Raw genomic sequence first — 20,901 nt, forward strand, 5'->3', positions numbered from 1 at the left:
CTGTTTCACACCCAATGCTGTGCTGGGTGCAAAGGACACAGGGGACTCCAAGCAGACCCGATCACCCTCCCCAGCTCCCATGGAATCAGTCAGTTACTACCCAGAGTATGTGACTTGGTTGGGGGGCACCTAGGCAGTTGTAGGAGCCAGAGGAGGAACGTGGACAGACAGGAGAGCTTCCTGGAGGAAGTAAATATAATTGCATTTATTAAGCAACTACTATGTGCCACCAGTTAAGGGCTATAAAAGCAGAGTCTCACTGAGTTCTACAAAAGCTCCACGAGTTCAGGGAAACCGAAGCTCATGGAAGCACAGTGAGCCCCCCCAACTTCCCGTAGAACAACATGCAGACCTCTCCCCCAGGCCCCGAGGCCCTGAGCCCTCAGCCCCGTTACCTCTGCCTCACCCTCCACACACACCCTCCACCTACATCACCCACTGCCCATTACGCACAGCATTGTCGCTTGTCCTGCAACACAAGGGAGTCCTTGGGGCTTTTCCTGGGCAGAGCAGCCAAGGGGAGGCAGGGGTTCCCATGGGCCAAGGAGGCTAGGGGAGGTTTCCAGAATTTGGGGAAAGGATTCTCCCATCTGAAAAGGACACATAGAATACCACAGGAGCCTGTAGATGGCACTCCTGGGACTGCAGCCCACACCCAAGGGCCAGGGAAAGAGTGGCTTTAGGAGCAAAACCACCAACCGTGGACACCCTCTCTGGGGGTGCAAAAACCCTGGGTCCCTGGGACTTTGAAAAGGCGCTCCCTACCTTGGGACCGATGGTCCCCAAGACAAGCCATGGTCCTTATTGCTGAAGCCCCTTTGGTTTCAAAAGTTTCTTCTTTGAAAGCCACTCATTCCTGCTGAGGACAGATACGCGGAAGGACCGAGTCCTGTTTCTAATCTTCAATCTGCTCAGCTTCAGAGCAGCCAGCCTGGGTTTACATTCTAGCACTTTCTCTTCCTGGCCATGGCATGTGGGACAAGGGGCTTCAACTGGCAGAGCCTGTTTTCCCATCTGTAACAAGTGGTAACGGCACCCCTTCACAGGGTTGTGGGAGTGGGAATTCTTCACACGCTAGGGGTCTACGCGACGATTCAAATCCCAGAGCCCGTCCCCTTGTGTGATCACAGGCAAGTGACTCAGCAAAGGCAGTGGATGTGAAGAGGGAGAACTGTACAGAAAGCCTCTCGTCGTTATTCATTCACCATATTTGTAGCAACCACCACAAACTGGGCCCCAGGTCACACACCAAGATGGAAATCCTGGTGGTTTGGAGCCCCTCTGCCCACTGATGCCCCCAGGCTGAGGGTGACCCTGGGGGATGCCAACTTCTCACAAAGGCACGCAAGAAATCACATATCTCAACTAATTTATTTGCTTTGGGGGGTGTCAAGTTTGGGGTCTCCCGGGCCCAGCCCCCAGCAAAGTCTAGCAGACATTTTCGCGGCCTGGGTTCCCAGGCATGGGGGTTTCAGACAAGGCACTCACAGGAACTCTGGGGGTCAGGGAGAAGCCATCCTGAGAGTGCAGGGGCCACACCCTCTGTTGGGGACAGAAGACATGGTCACCTTAGGCAGGATTTTCCTAGAGAGAGATTTAGGACAAGATAGAAACCTGAGATGTTGGAGGAGCCCCAGAAACACACTAGATACCCCCTGGGCAGGTAGAAAGCCAACTCCTCTTCCCCATGACCCAGGTGGGGCCTCCCATAGTTCAGGGATTCTACAGGCCTTGGAGCTGAGAGCTAGTTCCAAACCGCCTTTCTCTGGGATTTCCTAGAGACAAAGTGTGGAGGACATGAAAGCTGCTCCCCCGAGGCCACACCCCTGTGAACAGCTTGGGTGACCCTGACACGCCCCCTACTGGGCAGTCGGGAGCCAGGGCCACCTCCCAGAGCATGGGGTCCTGTCCCCCTGCTCTGTGCCCCATGCGTATCGGAGAGGCAGGCACTTCTGTGGGTCTCTGGGCAATTGAATGGAAGGCTTGGGTGAGGAGAGGGAGGACAAGACATGGATTTTTCTTGGGGGAGGGGAGGAAGTGGCGCTGGAGTGCAGCTCAGGGCTGGATTGAAGCCCGTTAAGGTCTGGTGACCCAGACACTAAGCTTGTGACAGCTGCCCCTGAACCACAGTACAGGGCTTCTTGGCAGGTATGTTCAGAGTCCATCTACGAATTAACTTTCAAGATATGCCATTGGCATATGCCCCACCCCCCAAACAGCCGTTCTGCCGTGGGTCTAAGTGGACCTCTAACATGCGTCCTCACCCAGAGGTCGTCCCGGGCCTTTAGGAGGCACTCATGCCTGGAGAAAAGAAATTTAATCTGGGATATGAAAACAAAGCCCCTTTTGGCTTCTCTAGGTCTGTGGATGCCATGGGATTTGTGGCCATGGATTTGGGGGCAATGTGGCACTGTTTCTGTCCCTATTACCACCATCAGCACCCCACGCTGGAGACAGATTCACCAGGGCTTCCAGCGGTCTCCAGGTGGAGGCTGGGGCCACAGAGAAGAATGGGACTTTGTCCCACCATCCCCAAAAGGGACTTCTGGGTTCAGACACTCCAAGGGGCGGAGAGGTCAAAGGTCAACTGTCTAGACAGTGGCTGCAAAAAAAGAGGCCTGTGTGGTGGGCGGATTTCCCCAGCAGCTCCCCTCCCCTGCCTGGTCACCCCCTGGGGGCACCACAGGCAGGCTGGTGGACATACCCCAGCTGGCTCAACTTCCAGGCAGAAACTTCTAAGATAACAACAAGGCATCTCAAATCTGCTTTTCCAGCCATCCCCCTAAGCGAGCTGTTCTGTTCTAGAAGTTTCCATGCTAGCAACAAGCAGGGAAGCAGAAAACTATTTTCCTTGCTGAAACTATTGCAATCTGATAGTTTCTCCAAAGACCTAGCATCGATTCGCCCCCTGCCTGTCCCAGTCTCTACCAGGGCCCAAGGGACCTTGGCTGTTCCTTGATTGAACCAGGTGGGCCAGATGGCACCCAGTCCAGAACACCAACACGAATTCCTCCTCCTTCCCATTTTCCTTTCTTTCTATCCACTCTGTCTTATTTCTTTTTCAAGCTACATATTCATACACATACTACTGACCTTCTTTTTGGTGGAGAAGGGGGAGCCAAAAAGGCTGAGAGAACAAAGATATAGTACAGAGGCTCTGGCATCTTAAAGGAGATGCTGTTACCAGAAACCCAGCCCACTGTCCCTGCCCCCATGCCCCACCTCAGCACCCCCCAAAGGGGCTCACCAGGGAAAGGCCCCTCTCAGCTTTCCCACAAGACCTTCTCACCTTCCCCCACCAGCCTTCATACCATATCCCTCAGCCCATCTTTTCACCATTAACTGCTGCACCCACCTCTTCCGGCATCACTCTCCTCCACACCTGACAAGCTGCACCCACTTCATAGATCCATTCTTTTGTTCCATTCTGTGCAACCCCCCCCCCCACATATGAGACTTTAAAAATGACAAGGAAGAGGTAATGGGACCTGGACGGTCCCCCTTCTTAAACAAGGACATTTTAGTCTGAGACCCAACAAATGCAGACAGACACACCATGGGGAGAGATGAGTTCACCCAAAAGAAAAAGATTAAACATTTTAAAACAGAAAAAAAAGAAAGAAGAAAGAAAAGAAAGAAAGAAAGAAAGAAAGAAAGAAAGAAAGAAAGAAAGAAAGAAAGAAAGAAAGAAAAAAGCTAGCAGGGAGTGAGTGAAATGTTTAATGGATGACTGATTAAATAAAAATGAGCTAAATGCTCTGCATCATGGTGAAAGACACGATTCGGGTTCGACTTGAGGAAATCTAAAACCAATGCTGGAACGCAAAAATGACACATACACACTCAATAATGATCAGACAATAAGTTATATCTCTAAGTTGCTAAATCACAGCGTGCTTTAAACAGAAAGGCGAAATGAGGACAAAAGAAAGATGAAAATGTGGAGTTTGGGGAAGGCGTGTCTGGGTTCCAGCGGGTGCCCAGCTAAGCTTGGACCTCGCTCCTCTCCAGTCACCACCCCCCATCTTGCCTAGATTAAATTCCTCCTTAGAGCCCCACAGATCAGGCCTTTGGGGAACAGAGCTAGATGGAGCTTGACATTGTTCTGAATAAGACTTCTGGGGGACTCCTCTGGCCTTGAGCCCTCCACATTCAGAAGAGCCACAACTTCTGCTCACAGAAGCTGGCTCAGGGAGCACATGCAATGACATCACACACATCAGATGTCTCAGGGGACACTGCAAAGGCAGACTGGGGACACGGAGGGGGTGTTTCTGGTGGGGGAGGGGGGCTGGCATGGAGAGAGGAGCAGAGGCCAGATCATTTCAACTTGTCAGCCATAGGCCACTGCCAAGCACCCATCTGCTCCCCTTTCCCCCTCCAGAAAAAGCCCAAGAATCAGAAAAATGCCTTTAACGCAAACCAATCAACCTGGTTCCCAAGTGACACAGCAGCTCAGCAGAGGCAGGAACAACCCTGGGCATCAGAACGGGAGGGAAAGAGAGTGAATGTTTAAGAAAACAGAACAAAACAAAAATCTCAACTGTTTTAAAAAGAACTGCATGCTGGGAAACACTGACGTGATCCAACACAGCATCAGATTCCAGCATACTTCACACTTAGGGAAATGATAAAACTGCATGTTCTCCAAAAAACAGATTAATATTTCCAAAATGTGTTTTTTTTCCAATTGGCTTCATGGTTGCTGCTGCTGCCCTGGTGTCGAGGTCCAGCTGAATTTAGTTGCCTCTGGAGGGATGTTACTCTTGTCCCTGGCTGGGAAGTTCGAAGTTGCCAAAGAGTGAGATAAAAATTGACTCCTGAGTCTGGGTGTGTCTCCAAAAGCCATCTACACAAAAACCTGCTGGCTGCCTCCTGCCCTCCTGCTTAAATGTGCCCGCACACAGGGGGCTCAGCAAACTCTGGCCCCCAGGCCCTGTGGCAGCCCCCCCCCCACTCAAGGGGAACAAGAAACTAGTCCCCAGCACCAAGGCTGCGAAAATCCAGGCCAGATGTGGGATGGGTTTGGAGCTGCTACAAATTTTTACATTATTAAAAAAAAAGTCCTGTGCATGTTGAAATGACGAGGTCTGCTTTCACACTGGCGGCCCACTCCAGAGCTCACGGCTCAGTTCAGGTGTTGAATGGATCAACCAAACTTATCAATCTCCTGGGGCAGCAGACGCCCCTCCCCTGTCGTCTGGCCATAGGCCCAGTCCCAACCTCACCGTTAGCCCCCAAACAAAGATGTGGGTCCAGTTTTCCAGGCAGGAGGCAGGAGGGGCAGCACCCCAGAAAAAAGAAGACACTTTTGTTGTTGGCTACAGCCTGTGTTTTAACCAAAGGGAATATAAATTACTCTGTGCACTGTTGTTTAAAAAAAACAAAAACAAACAAACAAACAAACAAAACCATGCCATATCCCAAGGCGGCCTTTTCTGAGACTGTCCAGGCTGTTGGGACACAGCTCAGAGCAAAGACTCTTTGAGAGGCTTTTAAGTTTGGGAAAAACCAGTCACGGGTTGGAGGGAACTCTGGAATCCCTTCACCAGAGACCTAGAAAAGCAGGTGAACAGGTGGCCCCAGCTGTGGGATCGCAGAACAGAGGTTTACCCAACCAGGGTTCTCTGAGGAAATCCACACCCATGGGCCTCCCAGCCATTGTAGCCACGTCCCCAGATGCAAAGGGAAATTGATTAAAAAGTCTTCAGCCAACTCCTTCAAATTGATCAGCGCTTTTGCGGAGAAAAAGAGAGAGGAAGTGTGTGAATTGAAGTGTTTGATCCAAATCAGATTCCCAGCCAAAGGGGTCTCTCCCCTCCCAGGGTCCCTGGGGGATGAGGTCTGAGGAGGCCTGCGCGGCTCTCAGTGTTTGTGGCGACAGTTGATTTTGCCTTCTGACTGCTCCAGGACACCCAGCATCTCCTCGATGATGGCCCGCAGCGCCCTGCCCAGCTGGTCTGCATTGTACGGCTTGCCCAGGGGGGGCACATGGACAAAGGCTGAGCGGCCGTGACTCTGGTACAGAGAGGTGTAGTAGGTGAAGTCGCAGAGGTACCTAAGCCGCAGGGTGCAGTAGGCAGGAGGGAGATCAAAACACGGTCAGACTGACAGAACAGCCTCCATCCAAACCCCCTGTACGACCCCCAGCCTCACCGGACATCCACAAGATGGAACACTGCTTCTCCCTCCCCAGGTCAGCGAACATGGTAACGCCTACTGCGGGTGCGTAGGTGGGGTGCAGGCAGTGTGAGATGCTGTGAGTGGGACTGCCAATTGCCCCAGGGGAAAGCAATCTGGTGGGCTAGCAAAATTACAAATGCATAGTCTTTGCGACCTGGTAGTGCCAGTTTTTAGAAGCTACCTTTAGGAGCCATCTGTGTGAGGGCACAAGAAAGGTGTTTGCCGCAGCGTTATATATCAGAGCAGAACGGGAAGCAACCTACCAGGGTCTGAATGTTTATGTCTGCCCCCACCCCCCTCGTTGCCCCAACTCAGATGTTGAAGCCCTAACTCTCGATGTGATGGTAATAAGAGCTGGGGCCTTTGGGAAGTGAGAACCTTCATCAATAGAGTTAGGGCCCTTTGGGAAGAGACCCCAGAGAGCTTTCTCACTCCTCCCACCATGTGAGGACACAGCGAGAAGCCAGCTGTCGGAGGCCTTGCTCAGAACATAACCGTGCTGGCGCCTTGATCTTGAACTTTCCAGCCTCCAGACCTGTGAGCAATACATTGCGGTTGTTTATAAGCTGCCTAGTCTGTGGTATTTTGTTACACCAGCTCAAACAGACTAGGACACAACCTAAAGGTTCACGGACAGAGGAGTGGCTTAATAAACTCTGGTTTAGCCACACAGTGGAATACCACACAGCCATTCTCAAGGCAAGCAGTAGATCCAGAGAAAGGAAGAGAATTCACTAAGATCCAGTCACATGACCACCAGTGAAACCGAGGAAGGGAACGCTCAGGAAAATGCACACCATGTCACCCCATCCACACAAAAGCAAAGCAAAACAGGACAAAATCCTAAAGCAGCAGGCCAAGTGTTCTATATATATATTTATATATATATATGTATGTATATATGTGTGTGTGTGCATGTGTATATATATATATGTATATATATATGGAAATGTGGGTGATAGATTTCATAATTTAAATCTCTAATTTAACAGAGGGATTGCTAGGGGGAAGGAGAGAGGGCAAGATAAATTTTCACAATGGGAACATACGAAAACATATTCCAGAATTGTCTATGCAATTTAAAACTAGTGTTTAAAGGAGACTGATGGCAAATTCAGTTACTCCTGTATTTAGTCAGTCAACTATACTTGCCACCTGCTGCTGCCTTTGGGCTGAAATTGTGTAAGAAGGGTTCAGCAATCAAGGTACCCACTGGCCGAGTGGGAGTAGAGCAGAGGACACTACTTGGTCTGGGAGGTTGGGGAGGCCTCCCTAAGGAGGTGACATGTTGAAGCTGAGACCTGAAAGAGACCTTATCAGAGGGAGATGGGTTTGGGCAGGGGCCAACGCATGTGCAAAGGCCCTGAGGCTAGAGTGTGCTTGGTGTGTTTGAGGAACAGGAGGAGGCTGGTGTGTGGGTCTGGAATGCAGAGGGTGAGGGGAGAGTGGAGGCAGATGAGGGTGGCGAGGTGGGCAGGGACCAGACTGAAAGGCACCTAGGGATGGTGAGGAGAGGTTGGGATTTTATTCTAGGGGAAGTGGGAGCTACAGGAGGGATTAAGCAAGGAAGGGACCTCATCGGACTTAAATTTATAAAAGATCTTGTAATAGTTTCCTTCTCAAATTCACGTTCACCCAGAACTCAGAATGAGACCTTATTTGGATATGGGGGATGGGCAGATGTAATTAGTTAAGATGAGGTCATACTAGACGAGGGTGGGACCTAAATCCAATGACTGGTGTCCTTATAAGAAGGCCATGTGAAGACAAAGGCAGAGATTGGGGCGATGCATCTACAAGCCAAGGGCTGCCAACGGTTGCTGGCAGCCACCATCAGCCAGAAGAGAGGCAGAGAACAGATTCTCCCTCAGAGCCTCAAGAAGGAATAAAGCTTGCCAACACTTTGATTTTGGACTTCTAGCTTCCAGAACTAGGAGAAAATAAGTTTCTGTTGTCCTAAAACACCAGGTTTATGGTTTTGTTCTAGTTGTCACAGGAAACGAACCTAGAAAATAGACTGTTTGTAGAAGGGCTACCAGGTTCGGGGCAGAGGTGGTGGGAGGGACAGCAAGGAGTCAGCTGGGCGGCATCCAGACGGGAGGTGGCAGGGGCCTGGGTGGGGAGACGTGGGCAGGTCCAGAATCAGAATCAGCGGGACCTGTTAAGTGTACATACTTAGCTCTATGGCCCATGCATGTCAGTGTTTGGCCCACAGAGGCCAAAGTCAACACACTGGGCTTGTTCAACACCAGCCTGGGCTTTTGGAAGAGGGACACCTCTGCGCACACCCACCCCATGGTGCCCTACCTGCCAGCATCTTGTGAGATGGTCACCGACACATCCAGGCCCAACGTGGTGACCCTCTTACATACAGCATCCATGTCGATGATGGAGTCAATGCTTTCAGGACCGTCCTCCACACAGCACTGGGAGCCAGGGCAAAAGCGGCAGTTGTCCAGCCCTTTGTAGCCCTTGTTGTGCCCACACTTCTCCAATGTGACTGTGGTCGCCATGCCTGACACACCCACATGCACCACCAGCTGCAGACAGACAGGCAGGGCTTAACAGGGTCTGTCCGTAAGCGTGGGGGTCCCCGAGGCCAAGGAGAGGGCGGTATCCTCACTGGGCTCTACCAGGGGTTACACTGTTTCTGACCTCTTGCTGCTGGAATAGACCCTATGGTTACTCTTGCAGAAAGGTATGCCAAGTGAAACATGCAAGGATGTTCACCGCAGCTTTGTTAATACAATCAAATACTGGAAACAACCTCATTAGCCACTTGTGGGGGTTGGCTAAATTATGAACTATAATATAGCTGTTAAAATGCCCAAAGTGGGCGGGCCTGGTGGCTCAGGCGGTTGGTGCCTGCTCCTAACGCCCGAGGTCACCAGTTCAATTCCCACATGGGCCAGTGAGCTGTGCCCTCTACAGCTAAGACTGTGAACAGCTCTCCCTGGAGCTGAGGAGCCAGAGGTTGGCATGGGCTGCCACAGGCTACTAAGTGCTGCCACGGGCTGCCAAATGCTGCTGCTGGCTGCCGTAAGCTGCTTTGAATGGCCAACCAATGACTGGCAACTGCTCAGCTAGGGGGAGCGCAAGGCTCATAACACCACCATGGGCCAGGGAGCTGTGTCCTACACAACTAGACTGAGAGACAATGGCTTGAACCAGAATGGAGAGGGGAGGGAGGCGGGAGAAAGAGGGGAAAAAATACCCAAAGCAATTCTGTAAGGAAAGGTCTTCAAGACATATCACCAAATGCAAAAGACAAGGTATAACTTCTAGGAATCTAGCCTAAAAATAATCAGAGATGTAATAATCTTTCAATGGTCACTTAGAAGGGAGAAAAAACATGGAAACAAATGGCATGCCCCATAATAGGAGAATGGTTATATTAATTACCAAAAATTACATTAAAATAATGTTTAGGGAGAATTTTTAATGACCCAGATGATTAAATGCTCATGATAAAATACTTATAAAAAGCAGGATACCAAATTGAATACAGTTTAACTTCAACTTTCAATTATTGGTGTGTATGCTTACACAGAAAGGGCATCGTAAGAAAATATGTGCACATTTAAAATACAGGTAGCCACAGGCCACTCTTGGCTACTGAGCACTCGACATGTGGCTGGTACAAATGGAGATGTATGGTCAAGTGTAAAACACACCAGATTTCAGAGACTTGGCACAAAAAAAGAATGTAAAATGTCTTATTAGTGAGTTTTTTAAATGTTGATGACGTGTGATTGCAGCAGGCCGAAAGCCACATACATATACATCATCCTTGCGTGGGGCGCTCACCGGCAGGTCCTCACGAAGCAGCACCTGCCTTTGCTCCACTCACCTGCGGGCTATGCTTCTCCCACAGGGCGGGGATGAGCCTCTGCACAGTCTGGTACTCGACAGGGATCTCGTACACGTGCAGGTCCACGCTGTCACCAAGCCCCAGCTTCTCTAGCTCCTGCAAGCGAGAGCAGAGGGAGTGTTGTGGCATTAGGTGAGGGCTGCAGAGACAACACACGCCCTGGAAATAAACTGACCCATCCTCAGAAAGCCAGCGGGGCTCCTGACTCACTGTGCAGAGGGGGAAGACGAGTGTGCTGGTCTGCCCCAAACCTCCTCCCTCATCCCCTTCCCCACCCATACTTCTCGAACTCTCTGTGCACATCCATGAGCGGTGGTCTGATGCTGCAGCCTCTGGAGCTAGGTTCCCAGGTTTGAACCTTCCCTGTGTGACCTTGGACACATTACTTAACCTCTCTGAGCCTCAGTTACCTTATATATGAAATGGGGATGAAAAAGTACTTGTGAGCAAGGCAGTTAAAAGAATTAAATGAATGAATTCACACTAAGAGTTCCAAGCAATGCTTGGCACATTCTCAGTGCACCAATAATGCTGCCTGCTGTGACTGTTTTTGTTGTTGTTATACTTCCCTCTGGTACCCCTGGGAAGAATTATTTCTAGACATGGTACATGGCACATAGCAAGGGCTCAGTATACATTTATAGGTGGACCCAACTCCATGGAGATAGGATCTGGACTTGGGGTGAGGCAGCTTCAAACTTGATCTGTCTGGCTTTTCAAAAATATCCTATTTTAATGTCCTTATTTACTAATTCTACCAACAGTGTTGTTGCTGGCTCTGTGACCCATACACACCTATTTGAGAAAACACATAGTATTTCTTTTTACCTCATTTGTATCCTTTGGCAACTGTGTTTTCTCCTCTCAGCAGGTGGTTTTGGAGCTCTAGCTACATTGTTACATCTAAATCTTGTTCCTCCCCTTTTCCATGCCACATAATATTCCATCTCAGAAATTAGCTGCCATGGCTGTAAATATTCCCCTACACTGGAATATTGAAGTGGCCTCCAATTTCTCTCAATTATAAGCCGTGCTGCCGTGAACATCTTTGAATTATATACAAAAATGCGTGCACACTTTTCTCGGGGAAACACCGATGCTTTCCTCGGCTTCTCAACGTGCTCCACCAAGGGTCCACCAGTCAACTCCGTGCAGGCCCCCACCTGGCTGGGCCAAGGCTCAGTGCACAGTAAGCCCAGAAACCAATTTGCTGGAGGAGCAGTGATCTCACCAGCCCGGGCACCCAGAAGCAGGCGGAGATGTTTGGGGATGAAGGTTTCAGCTGCACATGAAAATCTGAGCATTCTTTATAGTAAAACTAATACTTCAAATAATGAGTATCAGTAGGGCTGTTTCTTATTCTTAGATCTCGTGCAATGGTTTTTAAAACTCTACCACTGGCAGACGTTATCCATTGCTGTGGGTGGGTCCCAGGAGAAGCATTTTTTTGACTAGCTTCACTGAATTTGCTGTGGGTGAGTTCTTGCATCTCCTGCAGCAGCTTCAAGATTTCCTTCTCCAGTCACCTGACCTTGCTATCCACGCTGTCCCAACTCTGCACCCAATCATAGCAGTTACTTTCCACAGCCTGGAAAGGCAGGTCCCTCCTCACTGGTAGGTAATTCCATATTGCGCCTCAAAGAGGGTGCACCAGGTCACCTGGAGACAAGAACACCTGGAGGGTAGGTGGGGCACAGTGGGTGTATTGGGGGTGCCTCAAATGCTGACACCAGGAACTGGGACCCCATCCCTCTCACCAAGCCCAGAGACATACAGAACTAGGAAGGGCCCCCTGAGAAATCCCACAGCCTGACAGATGAGGGCAGAGTATAAACCTGCATCCCAAACACGGGCGCCTGAGACAGCGGCAGACTGCTGCTGGGGCAGGTGGCTAAGGGGTGAGGGGCTATGTTTTCTGTGAAATTGATTTCCAAACATTTAAAATATACCAAAGGGAACACTTGGTAAAATACTTCATGTCTCCCACAGTCATTTTTCTTAATCTTTCATATTTTTATTCTTCGTGCTCCCTTTCCATCTAAGCCTCAACTTCCTGGACGGTGCAATGGGACCAGAGAGGCTATTCTTTAAAGTGTTTGAGGACTTGGAGACAAAGCAGGCACGTGATTCCGACATGACTATATTGTTTTTCACACTGTCAAACCCCTGTGAAGGAAGGAAGAAAGAAAAGAAAGGCAGCTCTTCATTGCATGGATGGGGGAGGGTAGTCAGGGGTGTGGCCTCCAGAGCCAGGGGACCAGATTAGTCCTCCCCTCACTCACTGGCTGGGTGACTTTGGGCAAGTCACTCACCCTCTGTGCTTTAGTTCCCACATCTGTACCCATGTTGTAGGGAGGAGAAACAAAATAAAACAATACACATGAAGGGCACAGTGCCTAAAAAGGTCTCAGAACAGGCAAACTTAAACTATATTTTAAAATATGAATGCACTTCCTTAAAAAAACACACAAAAGCAACTTCTGCCTAAAACGGAGCCATAAGAATCAAATTGTACTTTCCTGTTTGGAACCCCTGGGGGGGGATTAACAAAATGTGTAAAATAACAGTTCTCAGACATTTAGTTGAGGAGTCAAAGAGGAGGTTCTAGAAAGGGTTAAGAAGGCTACAGTTTGAAGGGTGGAGTCCCAAAGAGGAGATATAAGGAAGCCACTGCCGGGAGGGCAGGGGTGAGGAAGAGGGATAGAAGTGCAAGGGGAGGGAGGGCGGGCAGGAGAGAAAGGAGTGGGGGCAATGGATATTTATCCAGAGATCTTTTGAGCATCCCCAGGGATTGATGGGTATATACGAGCATGCTGAGGCCAGTGACACAGCTAGTGACTTGAAAGGGTCAGAGGGAACAACCCTCAGAGCTCACATGGGGCTGGAAATACTTGGTGTACCCACCGGCCAGAGTGGAAAAACTTCATGAGGAAGTGGGGGAAAATTAGCCCTGGGAATAAAGACTGCTCTGATCCTGCCTAACAAAACTTAACAGCAAGCCTTGAAAGGATAAAACTGTTTCCAATAACTTAACTGTATCTCAGAACAAAGCTCAAGAACATTTAGAGGAAATACAAAAGTATCCCGCATACCACCAGGTGAAATTCACAATTCTGGCATCTAACTGAAACTTACCAGGCATGCCAAGAAACAAAACTACCACCCAGAAGGAGGAGGAAAATCAATCAATAGAAACAGAGCCAGCAACAACACAGATGGTAGAATTAGTAAATGAGGACATTAAAATAATATATTTTTAAAAAGCCAGACAGATCAAGTTTGAAGCTGCCTCACCCCAAGTCCGGGTCCCACCCCTGTACTTCAGAGACAAGTACTATCCACAGCACACACATCCATGCAGACCCATACACACCTATCTGAGAAAACACATAGTATTTCTTTTTACCTCATTTGTATCCTTTGGAAACTGTGTTTTCTCCACTTAGCAGGTGGTTTTAGAGCTCTAGCTACATTGTTACATCTAAATCTTGTTCCTCCCCTTTTCCATGCCACATAATATTCCATCTCAGAAACTAGCTGCCATGGATATAAATATTCCCCTACACTGGAATATTGAAGTGGCTTCCAATTTTTCTCAATTATAAGCCGTGCTGCCATGAACATCCTTGCGCACATTTCGCATACAATGTGTGAGGCATAAAATCTGAGAAGTGGCTTTGCTGCACTTCAAAATCAGTACTTATTTACCATCAAGTGATACTGGCAAATCAAAGCTGCTTTCTGACCTCAGACTCAGTGTGTCCTAGAGACGGGGGAGAACTTTAGGGTATAAATGAGTCTTCTCCTAATCCCCAACAGGAGACCCACTGAGCTCCTTTCTGTCCTAAAAACCAATTCAATGACACCAAACACACAGACAATAAAAGAAAAACTAGAGAAATTGGAGTTTATAAAAATAAAAACTTTTGTGCAAAGAACACAACAGAGTGAAATGAGAATGGGATGAGAGAAAATATCTGCAAATCACATATCTGACAAGGGATCAAAATCTATATAAAGAACGAGTATAACTTAATGAAAACCCTAACAACCCAATTTTAAACCAGGCAAAGGACATGAATAGACATTTCTCCAAAGAAATACATACAAAGGACCAATAATATAAACATGAAAAGATGCTCAACATGATTAGTCAGTAGAGAAATGCCAATGAAAACCATGGGATACCACTTCACACCCACTAGGATAGCTTTTTTTTAAAGGAAAATTGCAAGTGTTGGTGAGGTTGTGGAGAAACTGGAACCTTTGTGCACTGTGGTGGGAACGTGAAATGGTGCAGCTGCTATGGAGAACGGTAAGTCCATTCCTCAAAAATATTAAACATATAATTATCATATGCTCCAGCAATCCCATGTTAGGTATATACCCCAAAGAATTGAAAGCAGGGTCTTGAACAGCTATCTGTACACCTATGTTGCACCATTCATGTTGACATAAGAAACGCCCAAACCTGTAGAGAATTTTAATGATTTTATTTGAGCCAAACTGACGACAACTACTGGGAGGGAAAATCTCAATAGGTTAAGAAAATACTCCGGAGAATGGCAGTTTTGCAGCTTATTTTATACATTAGAATCAAAGGAGGAGACCTAAAGAGGATTACAAATACATTGCCTGTGTAGTTAATTTTGGTCTCTGAGTTTGTAGGGTGGGCCATGCTGGCCTCCTCTGAGCTTGTCAGGTTTAGTTATGTGGCCCTTTTTTCTTCTCCATTCAGAATAGCCAAAAGGTGAAAACAACTCATATGTCCGTCAGCTAATGACTGGATAAACAAAATGTGGTACATAAATACAATAGCATATTATTCTGCTTTAAAAAGGAACGAAATTCTGACACCTGCTACAATGTGGATTAACCTCAAAAACATTAGGCTGAGTGAAACAGCCAGTCACAAAAGGTCAAATACTGTGTGATTCCACTTACATGAGGTCCCTAGAGGATCAGATTCATAGAGACAGAGAGTAGATGGTGGGCGCCAGGGCCTGGGGGAGGGGGGATGAGAGTTAGTGTTTAGTGGGGACTGAGTTCCAGTTTGGGAACATGTACAAGTTCCGGAGCTGAATCACCACTCACAACAGGTGACTGTGCTTAACGCTACTGAACTGGGCATTGAAAAATGATTGAGATGGTAAGTTTTATACGGTGCATATTTTACCACAATAAAAAAATGACTTAGAAGAAAAAAAAAATTAATTATATTTACCTTCCTATCTATTTATCTACCGAGAAAAAGAAAATTTAATATAATGTTAACATTTTGGGAACCTGGGTGTGAAAAGACTTTGCACTATTCTTATAACTTGTCAAATTAGTTTTTAGTTGAATGGAGATAAAGATGGTTGCTTCTCTCCCCACCCCCTCCCCCAGGGCTGGGAGGAGAAGTCTCCAGCAAAGGCTTTATCTTGGCCTGGGTTAAACCATCTCATCTAGCCTTACTCCCCATCAATGATGACCCCACTTGTTCTTACCCTCCTGTCCCCTGCGGCTTGAAATTTCCCTGCCCCACGTCTTTTCCCCAAGGCCCTGACAGCCTCTTCTGGCAACAGAAAATAGGTTGAAAGGCCAGGAATTAAAAGAATCCGTATCTCAGGCAGAGTGAGGACTGAAAAGGATCACCTTTATTTGTTCAGAGTTTCAGTCAGGGAGTTGTCTGCCACCTCAGCCCTTCACAAGCCCAAGCAAGTCAATTGGGTGGCACCACCTTCGAGGGCAGAGGGACCAAGGATGCTGAGAATTTGATTAGTGACCAATCTAAGGAACCCTCTTTGGGAAAGAGAAACCCTTCCAGTGGCCACCGTGACATATGATGTGCCGAGGCTGGATGCCCAGCTTGGGGTGGCAGACCCTCCCAATGAACCCTCTCTGTCCCCTTCTCCAGCATTCGTGGGATGACGACTTGCCCGCATCAAGTCTTAGTGGTAGGAAAGGAGCTGGCATCACCAGGGAGCCACGGAGTGAATCACTGTCTTGACTTAACCTTGTCTCTTCACGTCCTCCTGTGCCCACCTAGTCCCTCCCCAGTGGGGGAAAAATACCTAAACTATGAAAATCACCATCAAAAATAAGCACACACCCCATGGCCAGCAGCCCCACAGAGAGGCGTCCACTGTGCGCCAAACACCCTGACAGGACTGTCCCTGCTGCTTTATTCTTAGGGAGCAAACCTTGAAGCCCCCCAGCAGCAATATCAATGGGCGGAGGGGGTGAGTCAGGAAAAGAGCCAGTTGGCTCCCTGTACAACGCAGACTGAACCAACGTAACCAGCACACAAGGGCAGAGAAACTGTGCCGTATGTTCAAGATCAAGCAAAACTCCTTTATGGTGACTGAGCTCAAGATGGCAGCAGTTCCTGGGGCAGGGTGGGGAGGCGGGAGGAAACCTGCAGGGCGGATGGTAACGTTCTCTATCTTGATCTCTATCTTGATCGAGGTATTGGAGACATGGGCATAAATACTTGCCACTGAAGTGATGGGGACACTGAAGATCAGCACATGTGGCTTTATGCAAATGATTCCCCAGTTTCAAAAAGGGCAATGGAGGGGAAAGAGCAGCTATGAAGTTTGTCTGCAGCTACTACAAGAAGTGGGTGGCCCATAACCTCACTAAATTCTGTGCCTGTGAACACTTTCTGTTCCAACAGGGCCAACCAGTTCTCTTGGGGGGCTGGCAGCATACCCCAAGTCCCATAACACTTTGCAGCAAGCACTGAGCATACACCGTGAAAGGAAGGGAACGGAACAGGCTCGGGTGCCCCAGACGGTGCATTGTCTACACCCTGTCTACCTGACAAGACCCCGCTGCGCGGCCGCGTCTGACCGATTCCCTTGACCCCACAACAAAGACCCCCTTTGTTCCCTGGTTAATATCCTTAGCAGGTCTGTCTAGACTCACTGTGGCAGTAATTGTCCCGTGATATCACCAGGACCTGTGACCCGGCTCCTCCTCGCCCACGAGGGCAGGGAATGCTCCAGACACCCCGAGCCAAGGGTTCCCAGCCCTCAGCACCTACCTGGGCCTCCTAGGAAGAGACATGCAGCTGTTGTCCCACACCACCTGGCAGGGATGGGACACATAAAGAACATAGGCCCTCCTGTGAACAGTGCTAAGGAGCACCATCCTGAGGAAAGACGAAAAAGGGGGGGTCACCGCTCAGTTCCCACAACTCCCGCCTCTTGATGGGGCTGGTGGAAAAGAGTTCACTCTTTGTTGGGGAGCAAGTTCACTCACAGCATGAAGAAGGAAGGGGTGGAAGCAAAAGACAGACAGAGAGATGGAGACAGGGAAGGGAAGAGAGACAGAGATGAGACTCACAGAGAGGCCAAGAGAAATAGAGAGAGAGACAGAAGAGGAGGGACTGAGAAAGAAACAGAGATGGAGAGAGATGTAAAGGGGAGAGACACACCAATTGAGAGAGACAGACACAGACCCACAGAGAAGCCAAGGGAAACTGAAAGAGACAGAAAGGGGGAAGGGAGGAAGGGGGAGAAGAGGGAGAAGGAGAAGAAGAGGGAGAGGGAGAGAGAGAGAGAGAGCGAGAGCAAGAGCACAAGAGAGAAGGGGAGAAACAGACGGGGAGAGAAATTAGTTGGTCTCTGAGAGAGGAGGGGTTCCTTCTACAGATGGCAACTTAGGCTTCTGAAAAATCAGTTAAGACAGGAAGTAACACTGCTCACTCCATTCAACCAAACCCACCCCCAACCCCCCAGGTGACGGATGTCAACTGCTCCTGCAACTCAAGTCTGGACCACACGGAACACACTTAAGGCCTATTTTCTTGAGGGATTGATTTGTCCCATCCAAAGGCTGCACTCTTTTCACAGGCAAATCTGTTCCATCCAGGGCAACTAAAAAGCACCCATGCAGCTCGGGCAACCGCTGGCAGATCTCACAGACACTGCACTGCGCAGAAGGCGCAGGACCTAGCGCAACTCCACTGACCCTGAGTCCAGAAGAGGCCAAGTAAGACTCACCTGCGGTGGCAATAAAGTCAGCAGGGAGATTTACAGGGGGTGGGGGTGGGGGAGAGGGAGCTAGCTAGGAGGGACACAAGGGGCTTCTGAAACAAGGAAGGATGGGAAGGGGCTGGAATGTTCTAGGTCCTGTTCCATCCACATGTGTGTAAATTTCCATGGAGTTTACATGAGAGCACGGATTCAGAGGCTGTCTGTGACACTCCAGGTTTTTTTTTAAGAAGGGTAAACAATCAAATCTTGGCAATTTGGCGTCTTTTTAGCTGGGAAATGGTGGAGAATCCTTTCTTGTTTCATAAACTTGAGGAAGAAAATGGAAAGTCTTCCAGAGGTGAGGTCTGGAGAGATGAGCAACTAAAACAGAAGGGGTATTTCCCCTCTGGCAGGCAGCAGGACGAAAAGCTGCCATCCCCCGCCATCCGAGTCCCAAAGCTCAGAGGGATTTCCAAAGATTGTTTAATTGATTTTTCTCCTATTTAGATGCAGATCATCGTGTCTGGGGCCCAGGAATTCAGACACACGGCTTTGTGTCCACTCAGCCCCGTGAAGGCTCTGGTCTGAAACTCGCACAAAGCCAGACACACACGTCTTCAGAAACACGCTGTTTCCTTTTTGTCTGGGGCTCCAGGGAGCGGGTGCGATGAGCAAAGCCTGGAACATGCTCCCATCTGCAGGGTCCCGGGGACCCTGTCCCTCTGTCCTACTTGCAAAGTGGAGTTAAAAAAAAAAAAAAAAAAAAAAAGTGGCCAAGATGTTTGAGGTCTGGAGCAGGGGAAATAAAAAAAGGTGGGGAGAGGCCCAATTAGCAGTTGACCCATCAAGGTTTCTCCCAATTCAGGGCTCTGGAGTGGAAAACAGGCAATGCTTTAAATCAAGGAGCTAATGGGCTAGGATTAACTCGAGTTTGGCTCCGGTCTCTGCAGATCTGATTTATATAAGGAAAAACCGTTCTCTTTCTCTCTGCCTATTGTTCCCCAGTCTGTCCCTCCAAATGCCCCATCTGACAAAGACTGGAAGGCTCACGGGGTGACACCCCGCTCAGGACAACGGGAAAGGCGCCCCCACGATATGCAACCTTTTCCTCCCCCAGCCGCTGGGAGGTACCAGTGAGGGTCACTGTACCCTCTCTACAAGGTTACTACATCCCCCAATATCCCTGCCTGGTCACCCCCAAACCTGACTGAGGCATGGAATAATTCTGAGGCAATGCCACTACGGTTTTCTGGCTGTGTGACTTCAGATAACTTTCTCTGGGCCTCAGTTTCCTCTTCTGTAAAGTGGGTGCAGGAATAACTGCTCCTAACCACGCAGGGGCTGTTAGGAAAATTCACAGTGCTGGGCTGCAGAAAATGCTTGGTCTAGAGCAGTGCTCACCACACGGCAGCAATAGCGTTGCTATCTGGGAAGATGTGTACATCAGACTGAAATATTTCTCAGGAACTTCAGGAGCTGTTCTCGTTGTAGGTTCCTTCCTTTCTTTGGTGCCAAATATTTCCAGCAGGAGCCCAGCCCCAAGCCTGATTCCTACCCTCCGGATCCGAGTTACCTGGACTGCAATCCAGCTGGCATTCACAGTGTGCTCCCCAAAAGGACCAAACCCTGAAAAAACAGTAAAAGCATCATGTCACCGCACAGTGGCCCTTCCTAGCCTGCCCAGGGCCAGGCTGTTGCCTCCACCTGGGAGAACAGAGCAGGGAGCTGCAGGAGCAGCTGCCACCTGGGACAATGTCAGGGGCCTGTCCCTAGTTCTGGGGCAAACACAGTGGTGCTTCAGAGCTGCCCCCCTCCCACACACAAACACTTGCCTGCTCTTAACTGAAGCTGTGTGTCCTTTCCTTTCCTCATCTGTACCTGACTCTTGTGCCCGGCAAAAGGCCAGTGGTCTCCTTTTGCCCCAGAAAAGGCTAGCTTTGCTCCCTTCTCAACTTTCTCCATTGTGCTTGACCCAGTGCCTAATTATGTTATCACTGTCTTCCTTTGGGGCCTCTCCCCTATTCTGGAAATGCAAGGGGCTGGAGGCACTCCGTGAATCACCACCAAATGAAGAATGGTCCTTAAAGGATGCATGTGGGTGTCTCTCAGTCCAGGCTGTCTAGACACCACCCCACCACCCTCCTTTCCACTTGCTCACACTCCAGACCCATTTACAAACCGAGACAGTTGCCCAGAAATGTGCTAAGTGCTCTACATGTTCTGTGGCATTCAGTCTCACTGCACTGCCTTTCAGGCAACGGTGTTTCCTGGGCCCATTTTACAGAAGCGGGACTGAGGCCCAGAGAGGTGAAGCCAGCTGCCCAAGGTCACACAGCAAGAAGATGGAAGAGCTGGGATTCAAACCCAGACCTATGAATTCATGGCTTGCTTCCCTCTTCTCATCACTCTGTCACCCTGCCTAAAAAACAAACATCTCCAAGAGAGGCTGCCCAGGAAGCATGGGTCACTCCAGCTAGGCCGAGGGTCCCAAGTGGTGTCAGGCCCTGGGAGAGATGCTGTGCCCTATAACAGCAGGAACTGTCACTCCTCACACACACACACACACACACACACACACACACACACACAGCTGAGTCAGGACCTCTCCACTCCCTTTCTCCTCCTGCATGGGCTGCTTAGCCACTTACAAACAGGGTGACTTGTGAGCCTCAGTTTCCCCCTCTGCAAAATAGAGACAGTTAAGATGTCATGAGCTCATTCAAGGAATATGCTCAGTAGGGTGGGTGCCTGCATAGTCAGCACTAGAGCGACAAAGAACCAGATACACGAGGGCTGCAGGGAGCGGTGACCCCCCCCACCAATTACACACACCTGTTAGTCAGGTGAGTGGTTTCTTCCATCTTCCTGGGAATTCCAGGACCA

General features: G+C 49.2%; 1 protein-coding gene across 7 annotated transcripts in view; it reads right to left on the reverse strand.

Moving 5' to 3' along the window:
• Nucleotides 1-20,901, reverse strand: part of PGPEP1 (pyroglutamyl-peptidase I) — a 28,968-nt gene that overhangs the window by 7,109 nt on the left and 958 nt on the right. For 2 of the 7 annotated variants that reach the window (XM_019736864.2, XM_074337878.1), the window contains exons 2-4: nucleotides 19,592-19,644; nucleotides 10,034-10,150; nucleotides 8,491-8,723 (exon numbers count right to left, since the gene is read on the reverse strand). In XM_019736864.2, coding sequence (XP_019592423.1) covers nucleotides 8,491-8,723; nucleotides 10,034-10,150; nucleotides 19,592-19,644 — 403 coding nt within the window. Of the gene's footprint in view, nucleotides 1-1,352; nucleotides 1,585-3,847; nucleotides 6,059-8,490; nucleotides 8,724-10,033; nucleotides 10,151-19,591; nucleotides 19,645-20,901 lie in introns of those variants that run through there. The other 5 variants (XM_019736866.2, XM_074337879.1, XM_019736865.2 and 2 more) reach the window with 5 other exon arrangements.

This window comes from Rhinolophus sinicus, linkage group LG07 (genome assembly GCF_036562045.2).
Source record: "Rhinolophus sinicus isolate RSC01 linkage group LG07, ASM3656204v1, whole genome shotgun sequence".
NCBI lineage: Eukaryota > Metazoa > Chordata > Mammalia > Chiroptera > Rhinolophidae > Rhinolophus > Rhinolophus sinicus.